We start from the raw sequence: 17,224 nt of genomic DNA, 5'->3' as shown, positions 1-17,224 counted from the left end.
CTTCTCATGATACTGTTTCAACTTTTGGTGTCCTTTTGCATCTTTGTTCAAAACCTTAATTCTGGTATAGGAAACAAATTCACAAGACCCATTGTTAACAAAGTTGCACTTTATTTTACAATCATCCATAAAACAAAACAAAACAAAAAAAAAAACAGACAGGTTTTTTTAAGCAAAATTTCACAGATACAGTCTTATATATTTCAGATGCATTATTGTCAACCTTACCACTCATGAAGGACTCACTTTCTCATGTTTGTGGTTGTCCTGCAGGATTTAAGAAACAGGAGGGGAATCAATACAAAGAACAAAAAGAGGCAGAGCACAAGAGCAGCATTTTAAAAATGTATCTTTGTACTCATTTCTACACAGTCTGATGAGGCTGAGGGAAGCACTCATCCAGTCATTAAGCAGAAGTGAGACGATGCTTTTGCATGGTGTCTGACTGTATCCATCACAGACCAGCTGGAACAGAATTCGTCCATGCCCTGGTGGTTATTTATTTTAGTGCCAGGTAAAAAAAAAAAAAGATTATTGAGTGTGTACAAACATACCATCCATCAGCCTTTCTCCACATGCTGGAGGTGATTTGTTGCAGCTGGAAGCATGACAGATGCTGCAACAACAAAAACAACACGAAAGAGGCCATGAGATTAATTATTGTACAGGTGTAATATGTTGTTGAGATGTGGAACTTCAAGAATTTTGTGAATGGGACAGACCAGCATCAGTAGTATCGAAGTTTAGCAAAGCTTCACATGTGAAAAAACCTGAACAGAATTGCTGATTTACTTTAAAAAAAAAAAAAAAAAAAAAAAAGGGCTGCAGTCACATTCAAAGTTAGACATGTTTCTGTATTCACTTAGACTTAAGGATGAGGCACATCACTAGCGCTCTCATCCTGTTGTTGAGTCAGTGTGTATTATCTATTATGTAGCATGGTGTCTGACTGCATTTACCACTTCAAGAGTAAAACAGAATTCTGCCATGCATTCAAAAGAATACATTTCTGACTGGGCATGATGTGAAAACGTCCCTTGTGTTATCGATGACTTCCGATGCAAAAATGAGAGAAGCTGTTCTCCTTACCTCCACCGCATGGTAGCCCCATGTGTTTCAGGGTGGCGGAGTCTCCATTCAGTCAGCTCTTCTCCTGCTATTTATCCACTAAAACAATCTCAAAACACAACAGAAAATACAAGTCAACATCACTGTGAACACAATCCATTTCTTTTTAAATCAACCTGAGCAACACTTCCAACAACTTAGCATACAACTACTAACTATTTGAGCTTAATATCAAACTAAAACAACTTGCACAAATCACAAAATGTAAGAAAAAAAACAATTATTTCAGGTACATTTTACAAACCAAAATAACTCATTTTAACACACGTCGACTTCAGGCGTGGCCTCCTCCACGTGCAGCACATGTCTTCAATATCCTCACAGGCCTACAAAAAAAAAAAAAAACCTGACCCACAAAAGGTGTGTACAGTTAGAGTCATTCCAGCTAGCTATTACCTGTCATTAGTTGTTGCCTTCATTGCCTGCAGCTGGACGAGCAAGTACGACATTTACTTTTCAAAAAGGTCAATGTAAACGTTAAAACTCTCCGCCGACTTGAATGTGGAGCAACCCTAATTTGCAGGGTTTTTTTAACTAATTACAACACTTCCGCATTCCGCGTTCTTCTCCGTCTCCTTTTTTGTGTTCAGGTTTGCGTGCATTGCCACCACCCTCTGGTCTGGAGTGTACACTGCACGACTTAAAGAATTATTCAGAGTGTAATTCTTTGTAGGGTGCCTTTTTTCAGTTTTGATTTTTTGGCATTTGAATCATTCGAATAAAACATTTTTTTATTGAGTTTTTACAAAAGCAAGCTGTGCAATGCTGCATCTAAAATACACTATTAGTGACCACGGTTGCATGCACAGGATAAAAAAAAATGGCAGTCCTGGGGCTCCAATTGGCCCTACACTCATATGAGTACAATTCTACAATTCACTGAGCAGACGCTTTTTATCCAAAGCGACGTTCATCAGAGAGTAAGAACAACACAAGCAAGGATCTAGAAAAAAAGGGAACAATGTCAGTAAGAGCAAACGATCAGCTTTGAGTCCGATTGGACACACAGGTGCTGTCAGGAAGTGACCAGAGGCAAAGCACAACATTGACAGCAGTTCTTGAGAGCTCTAATCAGTATAGAAACCATCTTATAAGTCATCGTTATCAAACAAAAACCATCGTCTTTACCATCATCATCAGCAATGATATCGAGACCATCATCATTAAGTTAGTAGGTATTCATGAAAGAGCTGGGTCTTTAGCTTTTTCTTAAAGGTGCAGAGGGACTCTGCAGATCTAATGGAGTTTGGAAGTTCATTCCACAACCGGGGGGCGACAGAGGAGATGCGAGCAGTAACTGGGAGCCAGTGTAAGGAGATGAACAGCGGAGTGCCACGAGTAAGCTTTACTTGTGGATCATAAAATAAGAAACCAAGTACTAATGCTTATACTTAGTAACTATAATTAACTGCAAAGTATTATATTAATCATGTGACTTTTCTTCCTTCATTCTTGTCATTGTTTACATCCAACATCAGGCCTGTTTTGACTGGCTGACCAAATAACTCCCACAGAGCACTAAAACCTACACACCCTGCTCATTGTTGCCTCAACTGCCAAAATACTAACTGCATTGCGTGGGAAATAACAAACTAGACACGGAACACCCATCTCTCCATTTCTGTGCAGCCTTTGAACTCTGACAACCTCAAAATGTACATTTAGAAAGAAAAATCGACTAATTCTCAATTCTCAGGAGATATGCTAGCAGCCAGGATTGTTTTTACGATACGGTAAGTGCAGTGAAGGGGGAACTTCATTACAGGGCTGTTGCAGAATCGCAACGTGTAAAGGTCAAGTGATTAAGTGTTTTAGAGGCTGCAGCTACCAACCATTGTGCTACAGAACTGTATTTACTCGCTTACACTGTTATGTCCTGCCTCAGCTCTGATGAGGAAAGGAGGAGATAAAGAATTTAGGACAGACTCTTGTACAACTCGGCTAGACACTCTCTTAACCAAGAACCAGCAAAGCAAAAGAAGCTACACCAAATAAAGGCTGAAAAGCAACAACCATTTTTGGAAAAGCCTGCAGGACCACCAGCACCTGAAATGAACCATCCCCAACAATCTGCAGATTTATTCACCCTGGATGTGTATTACTGTATAGTTTCGTAAGCTGACATTCAAACCACTCAGCAGCATGAGCCAGTTCCTCCAACACCCACTACTTCACCAAAAGGGCCATTGTCAGGGTCAGAAAAACAATCCCTGTGGAATAATATTTAATCAATGTCTCTCTACCTCTCTCTCTATATATAGGCCTAGCAGTTATAATAGCCGATGTATTTATGTAGGCCTATGTGTGCACACAATATGCTTTTTTTAATAGCTTTTTTTCCAACAGTATGTAGGTATATTTTGCAACCTAAAAGCAAAGTCAAAGTCAGCTGCAGTGTTTCACATTTTCTTTCTAAAAACTTAGAGGTCCGTCTCAACTAACTCTTTTAAAGTCAAGTCTGGATCAACTGTATGAAAAGTCAACACCATTAATTAGAGATTAAACTTCTCCTTCAATGTCCCTTTTTTCTATACAGAAACATAAGGAGGAAATAAATGAATCTTATGAACACTCTGCAGCGCTCTCAGTGTAGATCGCTATTAGCCATTCGCTGACAGTTCATGTCGTCATGGAATCGAGCCAGCGGGTAGTGGGCGGTCCTTCAAAACTGCTTCGCTCTGATTGGTCCATCACCCAGTGCTTCTTCTCTTTAGTGAACCCATTGAGTGGTCGGCTAATGCTGAAGCTGCTAGTAGTGCCTTATCAACGCTGCACACACCAGTAAGTACCAAAGCTTAACTTGTACCTTTTTATTGTTTGTTTTTTTACAAACGGCATTAGTTTTTCAGTTTCTTTCCGCCGATGAATTAATCCCTCACGGTCGAAGTTAAACAGAGGCTCCAGAAGCGCTTGATTCATGCGAATTTGAACCGAAAAGGACAGGTAAATAATAAATATAAAATAACATCCTCTTTGACGATTATTTCTAACGTGGTGTAACATTTTTTTATTTACACTGTCGCTTGCCATCGTGAGACACAGAGAGCGAACGGGAAGCGGCTCGTTTGTCTTCATGTATGTTTTCACTCTTCCTCGCCATCCTCTGCTCTCTGTAGTGTGCCTGCTGCCGGGTGACGCAATACGTGCAGAGCATGTCTGTATGGGCCTCTTACAGTAGGCTATATGTTAGACTTACGCAACGCTTTTGTGTCTTCCGAGCGGCCCGGGACAGTCTATGCCCGGGGACACGTGTTTATTTGAGAAGCGCCCGGTTGATGCAGAAATATTTGCACATAGGTCTTTCATTCAACGGATCTATTTGCTGCTTCACTGGATAGAAGACATCCACTGCATACAGGGCTTAGTGGCACAATGGTGTCATGCAGCTGCTGGGCAAAATCACACACCTCACATTTAAGCAGCACATACAGCATTAGATTTATCCTCGGTTGACTTTCTAAACAAATTACAATCCCGTGAGAGTGAAAAAGTTTTCTATCACACTTGTAATTCACAGGGAAATACTTCTTAACAGTCTCATAAAAAAAGTTTATTTTTTGTCTTTGCAGCACGATGTCTTCACTTTCACAGACAAAGGAACTCTTCAGGAGAGCAGATGCTGTCTGCTTCGATGTGGACAGCACAGTTATCAAAGAAGAAGGCATAGATGAACTTGCCAAATTTTGTGGTGTGGGGGATGCAGTCACTGAAATGTGCGTGTATTAAAGAACAAATATGTCTAAATATTAAGACACATAAATCTGTCAACTTTAACTATTCATACTCGGTCCTTCATAAAATATCAATCAAAAATATTTGTTTTGCTTTCACATTTCAGGACACGCAAAGCCATGGGTGGCTCCATGACGTTTAAAACTGCGCTTACGGAGCGTCTCTCCATCATCCGATGCTCCAGAGAACAAGTGAACAAACTTATTACAGACCACCCACCTCAGCTGACTCCAGGTATTAGGTGAGTGATGTTCAACAAGTGTCCCCAAATCAGCCTCAATATGGGAGGAATGGCATGCAAATGGTACACAGCCATCTGATACGGATATATGCTTTTGAATTAAAGCCATTTAAGAATACAAACATAAACATACAAAAAACTTCACCCATTAAAAGCAAGTGTTTTAAACGTGTGTTTATCTTCATCCAGGGAGCTCGTGGACCGTCTACACCAGCGCAACATAAAGGTGTTTCTCATCTCAGGCGGCTTCCGCTGCATCGTTGAACATGTGGCCACTCAGCTAAACATTCCTCTACATCACGTCTACGCCAACCGGCTCAAGTTCTACTTCAACGGTAAGTGCTGGAGGCCGTTTGTGACTTCTCTCTGCTTTCACAAGCGGGAGCATCAAATCGTACCTTCATCCTAATCTTTAATTAGATTTATATTGGTGTATTATTTTCAGGAGAGTATGCTGGTTTTGATGAGAGTCAGCCCACAGCTGAGAGTGGCGGAAAAGGGAGGGTCATCAGCATGCTGAAGGAGCAATACGGCTTGAAGACCGTAGTGATGATTGGAGACGGAGCCACTGATCTAGAGGCCTGTCCTCCTGCGGTGAGTGTTAACACAAGGTGTCTTATAATGGAGCTGAATGTGTGCTTGTTGGAAAGTTCGTTCAAATGGATTATTGAAAACACTGTCACTCATATTTGGTGCTATAGTGTGATAACGGTGTGATCTTTCCGTCCCTCAGAGTGCATTCATTGGATTTGGAGGAAACGTCATCAGGCCGCAAGTTAAAGAGAGGTCTTTGTGGTACGTCACAAGTTTTGGGGAGCTGCTAAAGGAGCTTGAGAAGATCTAAGATGCTACAATAGTGTTTTCCTAACCCTTTTTTACTATTATTGCACCAGAGGGTGTGCCTCTGGGTTTAACTTGGTGCACTTTTTTCCTTTTCACTCTGCATAGATTTCTACAATGACTCAAAATGTCAACTCTAGCCAGACACATTTTACCTTCATGGGGATGTTAACTGTTGATTTTTATAGTAGAAGACACTAAACAAAACACCACACACAATGTCTGTGTGGGGATTAAGAAATATTATTTTTGATGTTTCTGCACTTTCTAAGTCTTTAGACAAACTTACACGATTCCTTAATGTTACGGCAAGTGCAATGAGTGATCGAGATGTTCTAATTCAGTATGAATGCTAAGAGCTGTAACCAGACATGTCAATGAGTGTGTTAAGAACATCAGAATAAAAATAACATGTTATCCAAGTCGCTGTTTGAACTCTTTTAATTGGTTGTAACTTTCTTGTCCTTCCCTCACTGTACTCCATGAACTGAGGGGAAAAAAAGATATACATGCTTCCTTTTGACAACTCTGATTATTCAATATACAGCAGCACAAGTTGGTGCTAGACTCACTCAGCCACTCGTAGACAACATTTCCAGAGCTTCTGAAGCAATGGTCATACTCCTTTTAAAACATGTTGAATAAAAACCGTCTTTAAAATCAGGCATGTCGTCTTCACAAGACTAAAAGTAGAAGCCATAGACATGAACACAGCACCATGAAACATCAACATTATCGAACAGGACACAGAGGAAGAGCCAGAAAAAAAACCCCACAACTGAAAGGTGTAGTTTGCAACAAAAAAAGGAAAGATCTATCAGAATCAAATCTGAAATTTCGAGATTTACATTCCACACCATTTCAGACTTAATAATAGTTTTATTATATATAGAGGCTTTCTCTCATCACTCTGAACTAACATGGCTTTTCTTTTAGTTGTGAAACTCAGTACACGTTTAACTTTTTTTTCCTCCAAATTGACATAAATAAATAGCTCATGCACTGTGCAGTGAACCTCAGTAATTCTTTCCTCACGCCACTCAGCTGCTCGTCTTTTCAAGTAACTTTGGTTGATTATGAACTTAGGGGAGCTTTTGAAGGCCAAATTTTAATGTGGCACGAGACGTCAGAAGTAACAACCATCAGGAGGTTTCATTTGGCCAAATTAACTCATCCTGCTCCAGAACCAGGATAATAAAAGAAGCTGTGTCTTCAGTTGCGTGGAGTTTTTTTAAATCTTATATATATATCTTTATGGTAGAAATAGAAGCCTCTTGTCTTAGTGGCATCTTGAAGTCATAAAACAAAAACAAGAACAGAGAACTGATGTTTGTTGTCAGCACTGAAAGGAGGCTGAAACCATGATAGTGACGCTCTTGATGTATGTAACATCCATTATGATGCCTGCGGACTTCTTCCTTTTACTGCAGTGGAGAAGCTTTTGTGGGGATCATGATCCTAGAGTCCATGTGCTGAATGAGGGGAACTGTAGAGAAGGGAATACAAATTTTAGAGCTGCTTTTACACCTGTTGATACAGAGCTCCCAAGGTGACTTAAAGCTAAACATTCCTTTAAAAAAAAAAAAAAAAAAAAAAAAAAAAAAAAAAAGGAATAACATTGGCAGAAAAGCCTTTAAAAAGTTGACCTTTTTGAGAGCAGAGAAGTTTAATGACCAAAAGCGTTCTCTTTGCTTACCTGTGTAATACACCACCTCGTCCCAGCCTTCCTGCTGCCAGGCTCCGTTCCTCGTGTCTTCTCTAGACTGAAGGTCTTTGTAAGCTGCAGGTAATCAAACATAAAGCATTACTTTTAAAAGATGAAGTCACTGCACCATGAGCTGGTGGCTGCTTGTCATTATCAAATTTTATGTTGAATTAATCTGGTTTCTTTAAAAAAAAAAAAAAAACAACAGAATAATGAAGTTCTAAGAACTGCCACAGCATACAATGTGTGTGATAGCTCCTGGAGAGTATTTGAGGTGAGATCACCTTTGAAAAATGGTAATGATTCATTTTAAAGCACAATCTGACATACGAACAATCGAAGCAGGTATGAACCAAAATGAAATGTGTTGTGTCCCAGTCTCCTCATGTTCACCGGCTTGTCATTAAACAACATCCTAAACAACTTTGTCAACTGGAACGGTATTCAGTTACAGCTATAGTAGTAGCTGCTAAAAATGTAGATGAGAGCAGTGAAACTGGCAACAAAAAACTAAGTTAAATGCTCTGTAGAGCTAAGAGGAACATGTAGGTGATTACTTTGACAGGGTTCTTTACTGCAAGTAAAGCTCCATGTTAAAAGTACACTTTTGATGTACAGAGCAACTTGATCATTTGTATACAAATATCAATAAGTGCAGCATTCAGTCCATAAAACTACAGGAATATGCCTGTTGTAATTGCCTAGATTAAGGGGAAGACTTTAATAGGTAACAGAAGTTGAACACTCTGATAACAAACCCACAAGTTTTTAGATAGTGGAGTCAGCAATGTTTGCATTGCAAAAGACTGAAGAAATAATTATCAAGCCTTTGATTGATTTTCTTTGAGGAACAACTGATTTGTGCACTATTACAGTTATCTACATAGTGACACAGTCAGCATGTTATTTGCCTAGCATGTGAGCGTACCCCAGAGGTGATGAACCATATAGAGGTTGCCGATCTGCGAGAAAAACCCTCCCACTGCTTCTCTGTTGTGCTGCCGGTACCCGATGGCCCGAGCCCTGTGGACAAGAAAAAACTTCAGTCACAACGCAGGCCAAAGAACACCAAGGCTTCATCTGGAAAAACAAGACCAGGCATGCACAGGCAAGACACTTGATCAGAGTTCAAATAAGGATTTCAACATAATCTTTGACTTGATTTGAATATTTGTAATTTAATCCTGACTGTTGTTTTTTTTGATGGAATCAGTCTGTTCTTGTGATGTTGTCTAGAGTAGATGACTATCTGAATACTTTACTGCAGCATCACATCTAACACTAGCCACATTATTGTGAAAGGATTGGACTTGTGTGAGTTTAATGCTTTCAATCTGTCACGTTTTCCCCAAAAGAAAACATAAACCCATCCAGAGCATATTCACTGTATGGAAACTAAACTCAAAGGTTTCAATTCTTCATGTTTTTGTTACTTGAAGAAGATATTTTTTGTCTTCGGCCTTCAATAATTGTATGAAATCGCCTTAAAATTGCTTGGCTGGTATTATCTGGATGACTTTTGCTCAGTCAAAGGCTGTTTAGCAAACATAAGATGGAAACGTAAGAAAGAAGAGTAGTTAAAGGAATATTTACTTTGACCTAGAGCAAACTTAAAATCCAATGTGTTTTTGGCTTCAGATGTCAAGTCGGCTTTATTAGAACGCTGTGAAATCTTCAAATTAGACGTGGATGGAATATAAGTGTTTTGAGTTGTATCTACATATAAAATCATGCAGCAGTGGCAGGAACGACTGACTGAACGAGCAGACATTGTAACAACATTTCTTCATCTGCCTTCATCTGAGTGTAGGGTTCAAGACTTATTGTGGAATGTAATCTGGTGGATTTAGCAACAAGAAAATAATGTAAACTAGTCAGACAAGTACAGACACAGATCATTGAAAAAAACAAAACTTTTCCCTTTAAATCAATTGCAATCAACTGCATTCCACAAACTGATACACTTTGACCTGTTGGCTCTGTCCTCTTTTTTCACTATCAACTATTAAGTGCACACATCTGTAGTGTGCTTAATATTCCTGATGAATTTGAGTCTTGACTTGAGAGTGTGACAGTGCAGCTCTGAAGTAGAGCCTCTCTGAGGAATAGCTCTTATTAACAAAGGCCCGATGAGGTTTCATGTAGTTCAACAATTCTGTAAGTACTGTTCAGTGAATCAAATGACTGCAGGCTGCCTTACCAGTAATTACCCCACTCGATCATGGTCCCTGGCTAGAAGAAAGAAAAGAGAAACACCTTTATTACAGTCAAGCACCTATAACATTCTTCACTACAGATTTATATCACACGTTCTATCCAAGGCAAACACTTTAAAACAAAATAAATGGTAAAGATGCAGCGCAGGTATTCTGTCGTTAAGGAGATAAGCTGCAATAAGAGCTACATCCGAAGCTTCTTCTATCATTTTCTGGTGCTTAAAACAACAAATTGCCTCCTGTTTGTATCTCAGTCTGTGGTGAAGGATAATAGCCTGCATTCATCACAGGAAACACTGATCCACAGACAGTTTCCTCTCTCAGATTAGAAAGACAACTTTAACCTGCAGGAGCTGATGTGTATTGAGGATGTAGAGCTTTCAATTTAACTACTGATCCTGATGAAATCAGACAACCCTGGATTTCCAATTAAGTCCAAAAAAAAAGATCCAGACTGTTTGCATAGTGATGAGAAAATATAGCACAAACATGACTGAGCAGGACTCTCATCACATTACATGTCTATGTAGACAACCTCTTTGAGGTCATTTAAAGGTCACAGATTCAAAACATGTGACTGCAAGTTGCGTGTTACATTCTGTACAGACTATAAAGTTATTTATACATTTTAGTGTTTATACAAAAGTGATTTTTAGCTGACGTTAAAAACATGCTTACATTGTTGGTAAAAGTGTTGTTTAAGTTTGAAAACGTAAAGGCCATGTCGGGCATTAGATTCGATCATTTTCACACCTTCAGAAATCTACAGCAGCACTGATGGCTCATTGTTACAAGCTCTGCTGCACGACTCACCCTGAGCTGGTAGGACCTGAGTTCGTAGATGTTGGGACCCTCTCGAGGTACGGGCTCGTTCCAGAAGCTGAACTCCAGCAGGAGCTGATTCCTGCGAGACATCAGCATCTTACTGCGCTCCTTCCTGTACTCTGTGAATTCCTGCCAACAGACGGACACCAATCGATACGCTTTGCTTCGACAGATGGATGAACTCGGTTATTAGCACACTTAAACTGATGTTGTACAAACAAGACGACGCATCTGAAATGGTCTCTACCTGGTTCTGCTTGAGCTTGTTCATCACTTCTGTAAGAGCTGGGTATCCACCTCTGTAGCGCCAAAGATGAACTGTGAAGAATATATCGTTGATCAGGCAAACTGCATTAAGCTAAATTAATAGAAATCAGGGTAATTAAATGTTGAGACAAACTATTTAACCATTACACAACTCTTACACCTTTTTAGGGAGGGTTGGACTTTGGTCAAAGTGAGGTCAATTTAAAAACTAAAAAGTTAACAAGCCCCGCCCTTTTATTGATGACCGTAAGCAGGTAAGGCTTGTGAAATTCAGAGGAACTGATCCTAAGTATTTACTGTTTATATCAGACTCAATGGTTGAGTATATTAGCTGATGTAATTTAGAGCCAATAATTCTATACTGGACAACAAAAAAAATGCAACATAATGTATTTGTGAAATAAAGAAGAATAAAAAAGAAGAGACCTTTACAAACAGAAATGATCACATATGAAGATGATAGCACTGATACAATAATGACAATGACATGATAGCACGTTTTCTCTACAGTATTTAGACATCTTAAATCTAGTTTAGTAACCCTACCAGCCTGGTCTTGTTCTCCATACCAGGTATTCCAGGTGCCCACCAGCTCACAGGGGTAGTACTTATCAGCATGGATGGAGGGCAAAAGATCTTCACTGTGAATGAATGAGGAACACCAAGCTCAAACAAATGCTGAAACACAGCGTCACTACTGGCACATCTGATACAATCAAATGTCCTTCTGCTCAAATTTACAGTCAAATGCCAAAATGTAAATAGCGATCGTCTTTCAAATGTAAATAACAATTACGTTTTCTGGCCATGTGTCGTCTCTGCAATGTCGCAAGTCTCAATTTAGCGCCTCACTACGAGCACTCATTTTAGGCATGAGCTAGGTTCGCCCCGTGAAGGACCAAAGTCATGCCAGCACATCAATCACTTCACAGGAATAGACTACACTGATTTATTTTTATCCAACACTGCACAAAAGTATGTTATATGGTGCTGGCCTCATGCTACCACTGCTGACATATAACTGTATACATACAAGTTAAAACAGTTCGCACAGTAACTCACTTGAGTTTGTTGTAAGCATCCAGGCACTCTGGCTTGACATTATGGACTGAAAGGAAAGGCAGATATAACAAATTAAACAAATGACAATCTCATTATATCTTCAGGTCAAATGGTTAAATTCAATGCAATAATATTGTGAGGTAAACTTACACTGAATTTTGTACAGATTGCTTTCCTCATTTTTGGTCAGTAGAGTGGAGTGTGCATCTTTCCTGGGATCAACTTTCCTCACAAACAGTGACTTGAACCAGCTGTCCTGTCTGTTGTTGCTGCTTGATGTGGCAAACCCCCTGCAAACACGGAATAATCTCAATTAAACCCTGTCCTAATCTTATATCCTAATGCATGTTAAGATTGCGCTCATATAAGACAGGTATCTTTTACATGAGAAGACATTTCATTCGAGAAAATAATCAGTCAGGTTTGCAGCTTTTTCTTTTGAAGAGGACTGCAAGAGTACTTGATTCAAAATACCGACTGGGTTAGACATGTCAGCACCTTTAATGTGCACATTGTCATGACAAAGCTTATGGAATACAACAGGGTTATCTACCAGAACCACCTCCTATTGAAGTCATGAAGATATTCACACATTTCTCAGTGAAATATCAAATTGACCTTGAACATTTAAGATGCTGAATTACAAAAACGAGAGAAACCTGCATTCCTCCCCCTTCGCCTTTAGATACACACAGCATTAACCTGTTATATTCCTTGATTTACAGAGTTAATGTGTAGCTTGCTTTAATGTGAGTACAACCTGAAGGCCACTGAGGACTGGCTAGCAGTGAACGGGCTAGCTCGCCCGAGCTCATCGTCGCCACTTCAGAAACACAGCGAAACAAATTAACCAGCAGCAAACTACAAACCCTACAGACATGAGCACAGTGCATACATGGTGATGTCTGCCCCACCTGCTCCATAAGACGAGCTGTCCGGCCGACTGGGCCCTGCTTTTAGCCCGACCCAGACCACCGCTGACTCTGTGAAGGACTCCAGTCGCCATCTTCAATGGTGCTAAATGACAACAGGCGCTGTTACCGCATGTGACCAGCAGGTGGCAGCGCTGACTTGTAACAGCGATCAGGGCGCACAGTCAGCAAAAGGACCAAAGAAGGAGAACAGGGAAGTTTTTTTTCTATCAACCTATCTATCTTTTTCTGTCACTTAGAATTACTTTAGTATTATATATATTATATTATATTATATTATATTGTAGATATTTGTAAGAGAGAGAAATATATATTTTTTTGGAAGATATAATGTAAATTATATAAAACAAAGGGAAAAAATAGGAAATTGGCCCTTGTAGGCTACTTCTTAAAAGCACTTTTCACAACATGCACTTTGACAAAAGCAAACATGTGTTTGGATTATAATTACGTGTCCAAGTGTAAACTGTGAAAATCTCACGGTTGTGGCTGTGCATACTGATATCCTTGTTTTGATCAGGTTTTGATCAGGTTTTTAAAGTGTTCTGGTTCTGTCTTACACATGAAAATCTGGAGATCCTAACTGTGTTTCATATCAGTTTAATGTGTATTAATATGTTCCTGGAAAAACTATTATTCTCTGGCATGTGTGCATGTGTCATCAAATCAAGTTACCTGTAGGTTAGAGTGAACAACCGTTCCGTCTCCAGTGATTAGACAAGTAACCCTTGTTTTATGCAGTTTATCTAACTAGTCTTGTCTATACTTAAGAAACTGCGGTGACTCATGCAGCGCAGTATGTGACTAAGATGTTCAAGGTGAAAGAGATATAAAGATATAACAAGTTGATAAAAACCTGCAGAATGTTTATGGATACAAGGCCACCAGGTGTGCATGTAATCACATTCAGAGATCGTTTGAATTCACAACTAAACTGCACACAGATGACTCAAAGGAACCTTGAAAAGCTCACTGTTGACAGGGTATGATGTTGACTCTAAATTTAGTTCTACCTCATGTATAAATAAATGATTTTCACCTGGTGCCCCTGGAAACCAATGTGAGTCTAGAAATCTCTCTCCTTAGTAGCCCTTGTAACAAATTATTGTTAAATATAACAGTAAATAATATTTCATGCTTTGCTAAACAAAAGTTTGTTGTTTTATTCTCAGTAGAATAAATAATACATACATGATACATAAATGATCACCAAAAAAAGGGAGTTGTAAATTTGATTGAGAGTCGTTTTTTAATAATTTTCTTACAAAAGGTTATATCAAAAGAAAATGTTTCATTTTCTATTTGTTATACGCACGGAATACGGAATTTTGTTTTACATGTTGGTCAAATTCTTCCCAAAACCAACTACGCTAATTGAACAGGTGGGGGCGCTACAGTTCAATCTGTACCTATAAACAGCTATTTCAAATACTAAGGTAACTGCTAGTTAAAATAAGAGTCCGGACACCATCAAAATAGTGGACATGCGCAAACCTGACTTAAACTCTAGAATGATCCCTTTTTGATGGAATAAAAGCACTTCACTGTGAAATGCTTTTTCTATAACAATTCATCTCACCTCATTGAGCACCAGACCTGCAGATAGATGAAAGTATCGTCATTTAACAAACATGTCTCCTCTCTTCTGCTGTTTCAGGTTTGCATGGTTATGACCTTTTCAATATTTTTGTAAGGCTCATACAAAAAGATAGTGATGGTGATTTTTTTTTGTTATGTTCTGTGGATATTAAGGTCCTGGATGAATAGAATTTTTTTGTTGGCGTTACGGAAGAACATGTCAGAATTGTAGGATCCAGTTGCTCAGAGTTGATGGAGAGGCTGATGGGTTTGCAGCCATGGAGGAATCCAGTACCAGTTGTGATTGATTTATTCTCTGACAGAGTGACTGTGATGCTAACAGGGACCATATTGCTAAAGCCTGCTTGGCTTTAAGAGAAAGACTACTTACCACCAATGGAATTCAGAAACTATGGAAGGATTTGTTTTAAGTTCAAAAACATGAATCATAAGGGAGTTATTTCCCAGTGAAACATTTTTGAATAACAAAAGAAAAAATGTGGAGATGTCTGGGAATTTAAATTATGATTGAATCTACCAATATTTTGCTCTTTCTTTTGTAAGAAATATTTCAAGATGGTTGTGGAAATATTTGCTTCATTTTGAATTAATCCAAATTCCAACATTTTGATGTTTTAATTGATTAGTATTATAGTGAATTTAACTGATTAAAGTAAACTGAGTTTGACTTTGAATATAGGGCCTTTCAGAAAGAGAATATTTATTCATTAATTGAGGAGGTGATATCATCAGTGATAATATGGTCAAATAAATTCTGTGTGGTCTAACCACAACATTGGGAAAGCTTCTGATACTGTTTGTAATCTCCAAATTCTAATCCCTAATGAAATGAGAACAATTTGACTAGATCTGGTATTATTTTGTAGTATTTTAAGGAATTAACAGTCTTAGAGTCAGTGTATCAGATTTTTACATTTTATTTTCTGTCATATGTGCCTGCCAGGGATCCAACAGGGATCATTTCTAGGAACTTATCTTTTTTACTTTTGTGCTTTCCTTAGCATTAGCATTTACACTGTAAAATACCACTAACCATTATAACCTAGTAATTTTTATTTTACTTTCTTAACTTCAGCTTTCTCACACTAAATATCTCAACCTTCTAAATAGTACACCTAGGTAAAACTGTAACAGTAAAATACTAAGCCCAATAATCCTGGCTTCATGAGTCAACATCTTTTTATATCGATTTCCACAAAAAAATTAACGTATAGAACAACTTATTAACATTTATAGCAGGACTTTTGACATGCAAACTCAGTATCATATCCCTGACTTGGATACAGCTCTTGAACCAGGATCCAATTACAAGTTGTTAACAGGTTTGCAGACATTTTGAAACAAAGCAACTTTAAGCGTTTTCACATGGTTCAAAGCTCTGCATAAAGATGAGTCAATAATAATGAAGGTACAATTACTACACTTAATCCTTTGACTCTGGAACATCCTGCCTGGAAGAAATCACATAGGATTACAAATGTCTTACAAACAGAAACATCTAAATATCTTTATATGTTGGAATGACATGTTTCCCGATCATGTGGCTTGTGCATTTTAAACAGAACTTTGTTAAGACTTCATTTCTATGGTACAAGGTCATGCTGGTTCTGGTTTTGGTGCTTGGTGCAGCTTTAATCTTAATATAATCAATTTTTTATTTTAGATTCCATAATACCCTCTAAACCAAGGCCTCAAGAACAACAGCTGTGAAAACAGCTGATATGAATCCTTCACTAATGCACCAGAAAACCATGGATGCTATTCATCAGAGAGTTTAGAAATATTAGAAAAGGGTCTCTGTTTAGCTCTCTTAAACCCGCACTTCTAAATTCCCCTCAGCAACCTATTGTTTACAAGATGTCCTGGTGGATCTCTGGCAAATACAATATCTCAAAGCTAAATTATCTAACCGGCTGTCTTTGCACTTTGCCTCTCCCTCCTCTTATTATTTTTGGCTTTGAAACCAACATGCTTGCTGTTAAAAGCTCTCCAAGAAATGCTATTGGACTTGTGAGAAAATACTTTAGACATTTTGTTTACAGTCATCACTCCTTATCATATCTGGGCACAGCAACGAATGACTCAAGCACTACTACACACAGTGGCATTCAAACATTTATAATGTACAATGTGAGCTTATTCCTATCTTGGAATATGTCTGTGTTTTTATTTAAATACTTCGATATAGATAAGAAAAAGACACCTGCCAAGAATTACCAATATTCCGGAGGGATATATTGGTTGTTGACAGACCACTGGTACTCAGACTTTATACAAACATGGACAGGCAACTCATACATACAAAGTTGTATATTTTAGTGTCTGTAATTTGAAAGAAACCCTGTTCAATGAGTCATTATAAAAACTTACTGAAAGGGAAAATGGAACTCTTGACACCCCAAGGACTCAGCTCTACATAAGATGCCTCTCCCTTTAGTAATGATTACATTTATGACGATGGTGAGAACTTAACCAGATTTATACAAGTATAGACATTTGTTTTTTTTAAAGATTTATTTCTGGGCATTTTGTGCCTTTATTGGAGAGGTAGGACAGTGGATAGAGTCAGAAATCAGGGAGAGAGAGAGAGTGGGTAATGACATGCGGGAAAGGAGCCACAGGCCGGATTTGAGCCTGGGCCGCCCACTTGGAGGACTACAGCCTCCATACATGGGGC

The 17,224-nt window shown here is 38.7% G+C and overlaps 2 protein-coding genes, 1 long non-coding RNA gene and 2 other non-coding genes across 6 annotated transcripts; 1 reads left to right on the top strand and 4 right to left on the bottom strand.

Moving 5' to 3' along the window:
• Positions 1 to 116: 116 nt before the first annotated feature.
• LOC132980391 (uncharacterized) lies at positions 117 to 1,678 on the bottom strand. Its single transcript, XR_009674165.1, has 3 exons — positions 1,090 to 1,678; positions 555 to 616; positions 117 to 267 (listed from the first exon to the last, which is right to left on the bottom strand). It is a non-coding gene; the product is annotated as an uncharacterized LOC132980391 (long non-coding RNA).
• Positions 351 to 487, bottom strand: LOC132981325 (small nucleolar RNA SNORA15). The gene has a single exon (XR_009674549.1). It is a non-coding gene; the product is annotated as a small nucleolar RNA SNORA15 (small nucleolar RNA).
• On the bottom strand, positions 916 to 991 carry LOC132981326 (small nucleolar RNA SNORA15). The gene has a single exon (XR_009674550.1). It is a non-coding gene; the product is annotated as a small nucleolar RNA SNORA15 (small nucleolar RNA).
• Positions 1,679 to 3,742: 2,064 nt separating the features above from the next.
• Positions 3,743 to 6,928, top strand: psph (phosphoserine phosphatase). Of its 2 annotated transcripts, none has more exons than XM_061046526.1 (6): positions 3,743 to 3,909; positions 4,698 to 4,841; positions 4,967 to 5,101; positions 5,291 to 5,436; positions 5,547 to 5,695; positions 5,835 to 6,928. In XM_061046526.1, the coding sequence occupies exons 1-6, from the start codon at positions 3,758 to 3,760 to the stop codon at positions 5,943 to 5,945; spliced, it is 837 nt and encodes a 278-aa protein (XP_060902509.1). In that variant the 5' UTR covers positions 3,743 to 3,757; the 3' UTR covers positions 5,946 to 6,928. The 2 variants fall into 2 exon arrangements, with proteins under 2 accessions (XP_060902509.1, XP_060902510.1); XM_061046527.1 differs by lacking the exon at positions 3,743 to 3,909 and adding an exon at positions 3,981 to 4,071.
• LOC132980389 (protein NipSnap homolog 2-like) lies at positions 6,367 to 13,074 on the bottom strand. The gene is made up of 10 exons (XM_061046525.1): positions 12,931 to 13,074; positions 12,167 to 12,306; positions 12,017 to 12,062; positions 11,501 to 11,595; positions 10,935 to 11,005; positions 10,676 to 10,816; positions 9,847 to 9,878; positions 8,575 to 8,669; positions 7,638 to 7,721; positions 6,367 to 7,427 (listed from the first exon to the last, which is right to left on the bottom strand). The coding sequence occupies exons 1-10, from the start codon at positions 13,020 to 13,022 to the stop codon at positions 7,363 to 7,365; spliced, it is 861 nt and encodes a 286-aa protein (XP_060902508.1). The 5' UTR covers positions 13,023 to 13,074; the 3' UTR covers positions 6,367 to 7,362.
• Positions 13,075 to 17,224: the final 4,150 nt, after the last annotated feature.

Source organism: Labrus mixtus, chromosome 9, assembly GCF_963584025.1.
Source record: "Labrus mixtus chromosome 9, fLabMix1.1, whole genome shotgun sequence".
In the NCBI taxonomy this organism is placed as follows: domain Eukaryota; kingdom Metazoa; phylum Chordata; class Actinopteri; order Labriformes; family Labridae; genus Labrus; species Labrus mixtus.
This window is presented reverse-complemented; position numbering and strand designations above follow the sequence as displayed.

Excerpts from the sequence above, each read along its gene's own strand:
- psph (XM_061046526.1), top strand. The coding sequence starts at position 3,758 with ATGGAATCGAGCCAGCGGGTAGTGGGCGGTCCTTCAAAACTGCTTCGC. Across the intron at positions 4,842-4,966 it reads GGGGATGCAGTCACTGAAAT|GACACGCAAAGCCATGGGTG; the intron begins GTGCGTGTATTA and ends TTCACATTTCAG. Across the intron at positions 5,102-5,290 it reads CAGCTGACTCCAGGTATTAG|GGAGCTCGTGGACCGTCTAC; the intron begins GTGAGTGATGTT and ends ATCTTCATCCAG.
- LOC132980389 (XM_061046525.1), bottom strand. The coding sequence starts at position 13,022 with ATGGCGACTGGAGTCCTTCACAGAGTCAGCGGTGGTCTGGGTCGGGCT. Across the intron at positions 12,063-12,166 it reads CAATCTGTACAAAATTCAGT|TCCATAATGTCAAGCCAGAG; the intron begins GTAAGTTTACCT and ends CTTTCCTTTCAG. Across the intron at positions 9,879-10,675 it reads TCAGGTCCTACCAGCTCAGG|CCAGGGACCATGATCGAGTG; the intron begins GTGAGTCGTGCA and ends TCTTTCTTCTAG.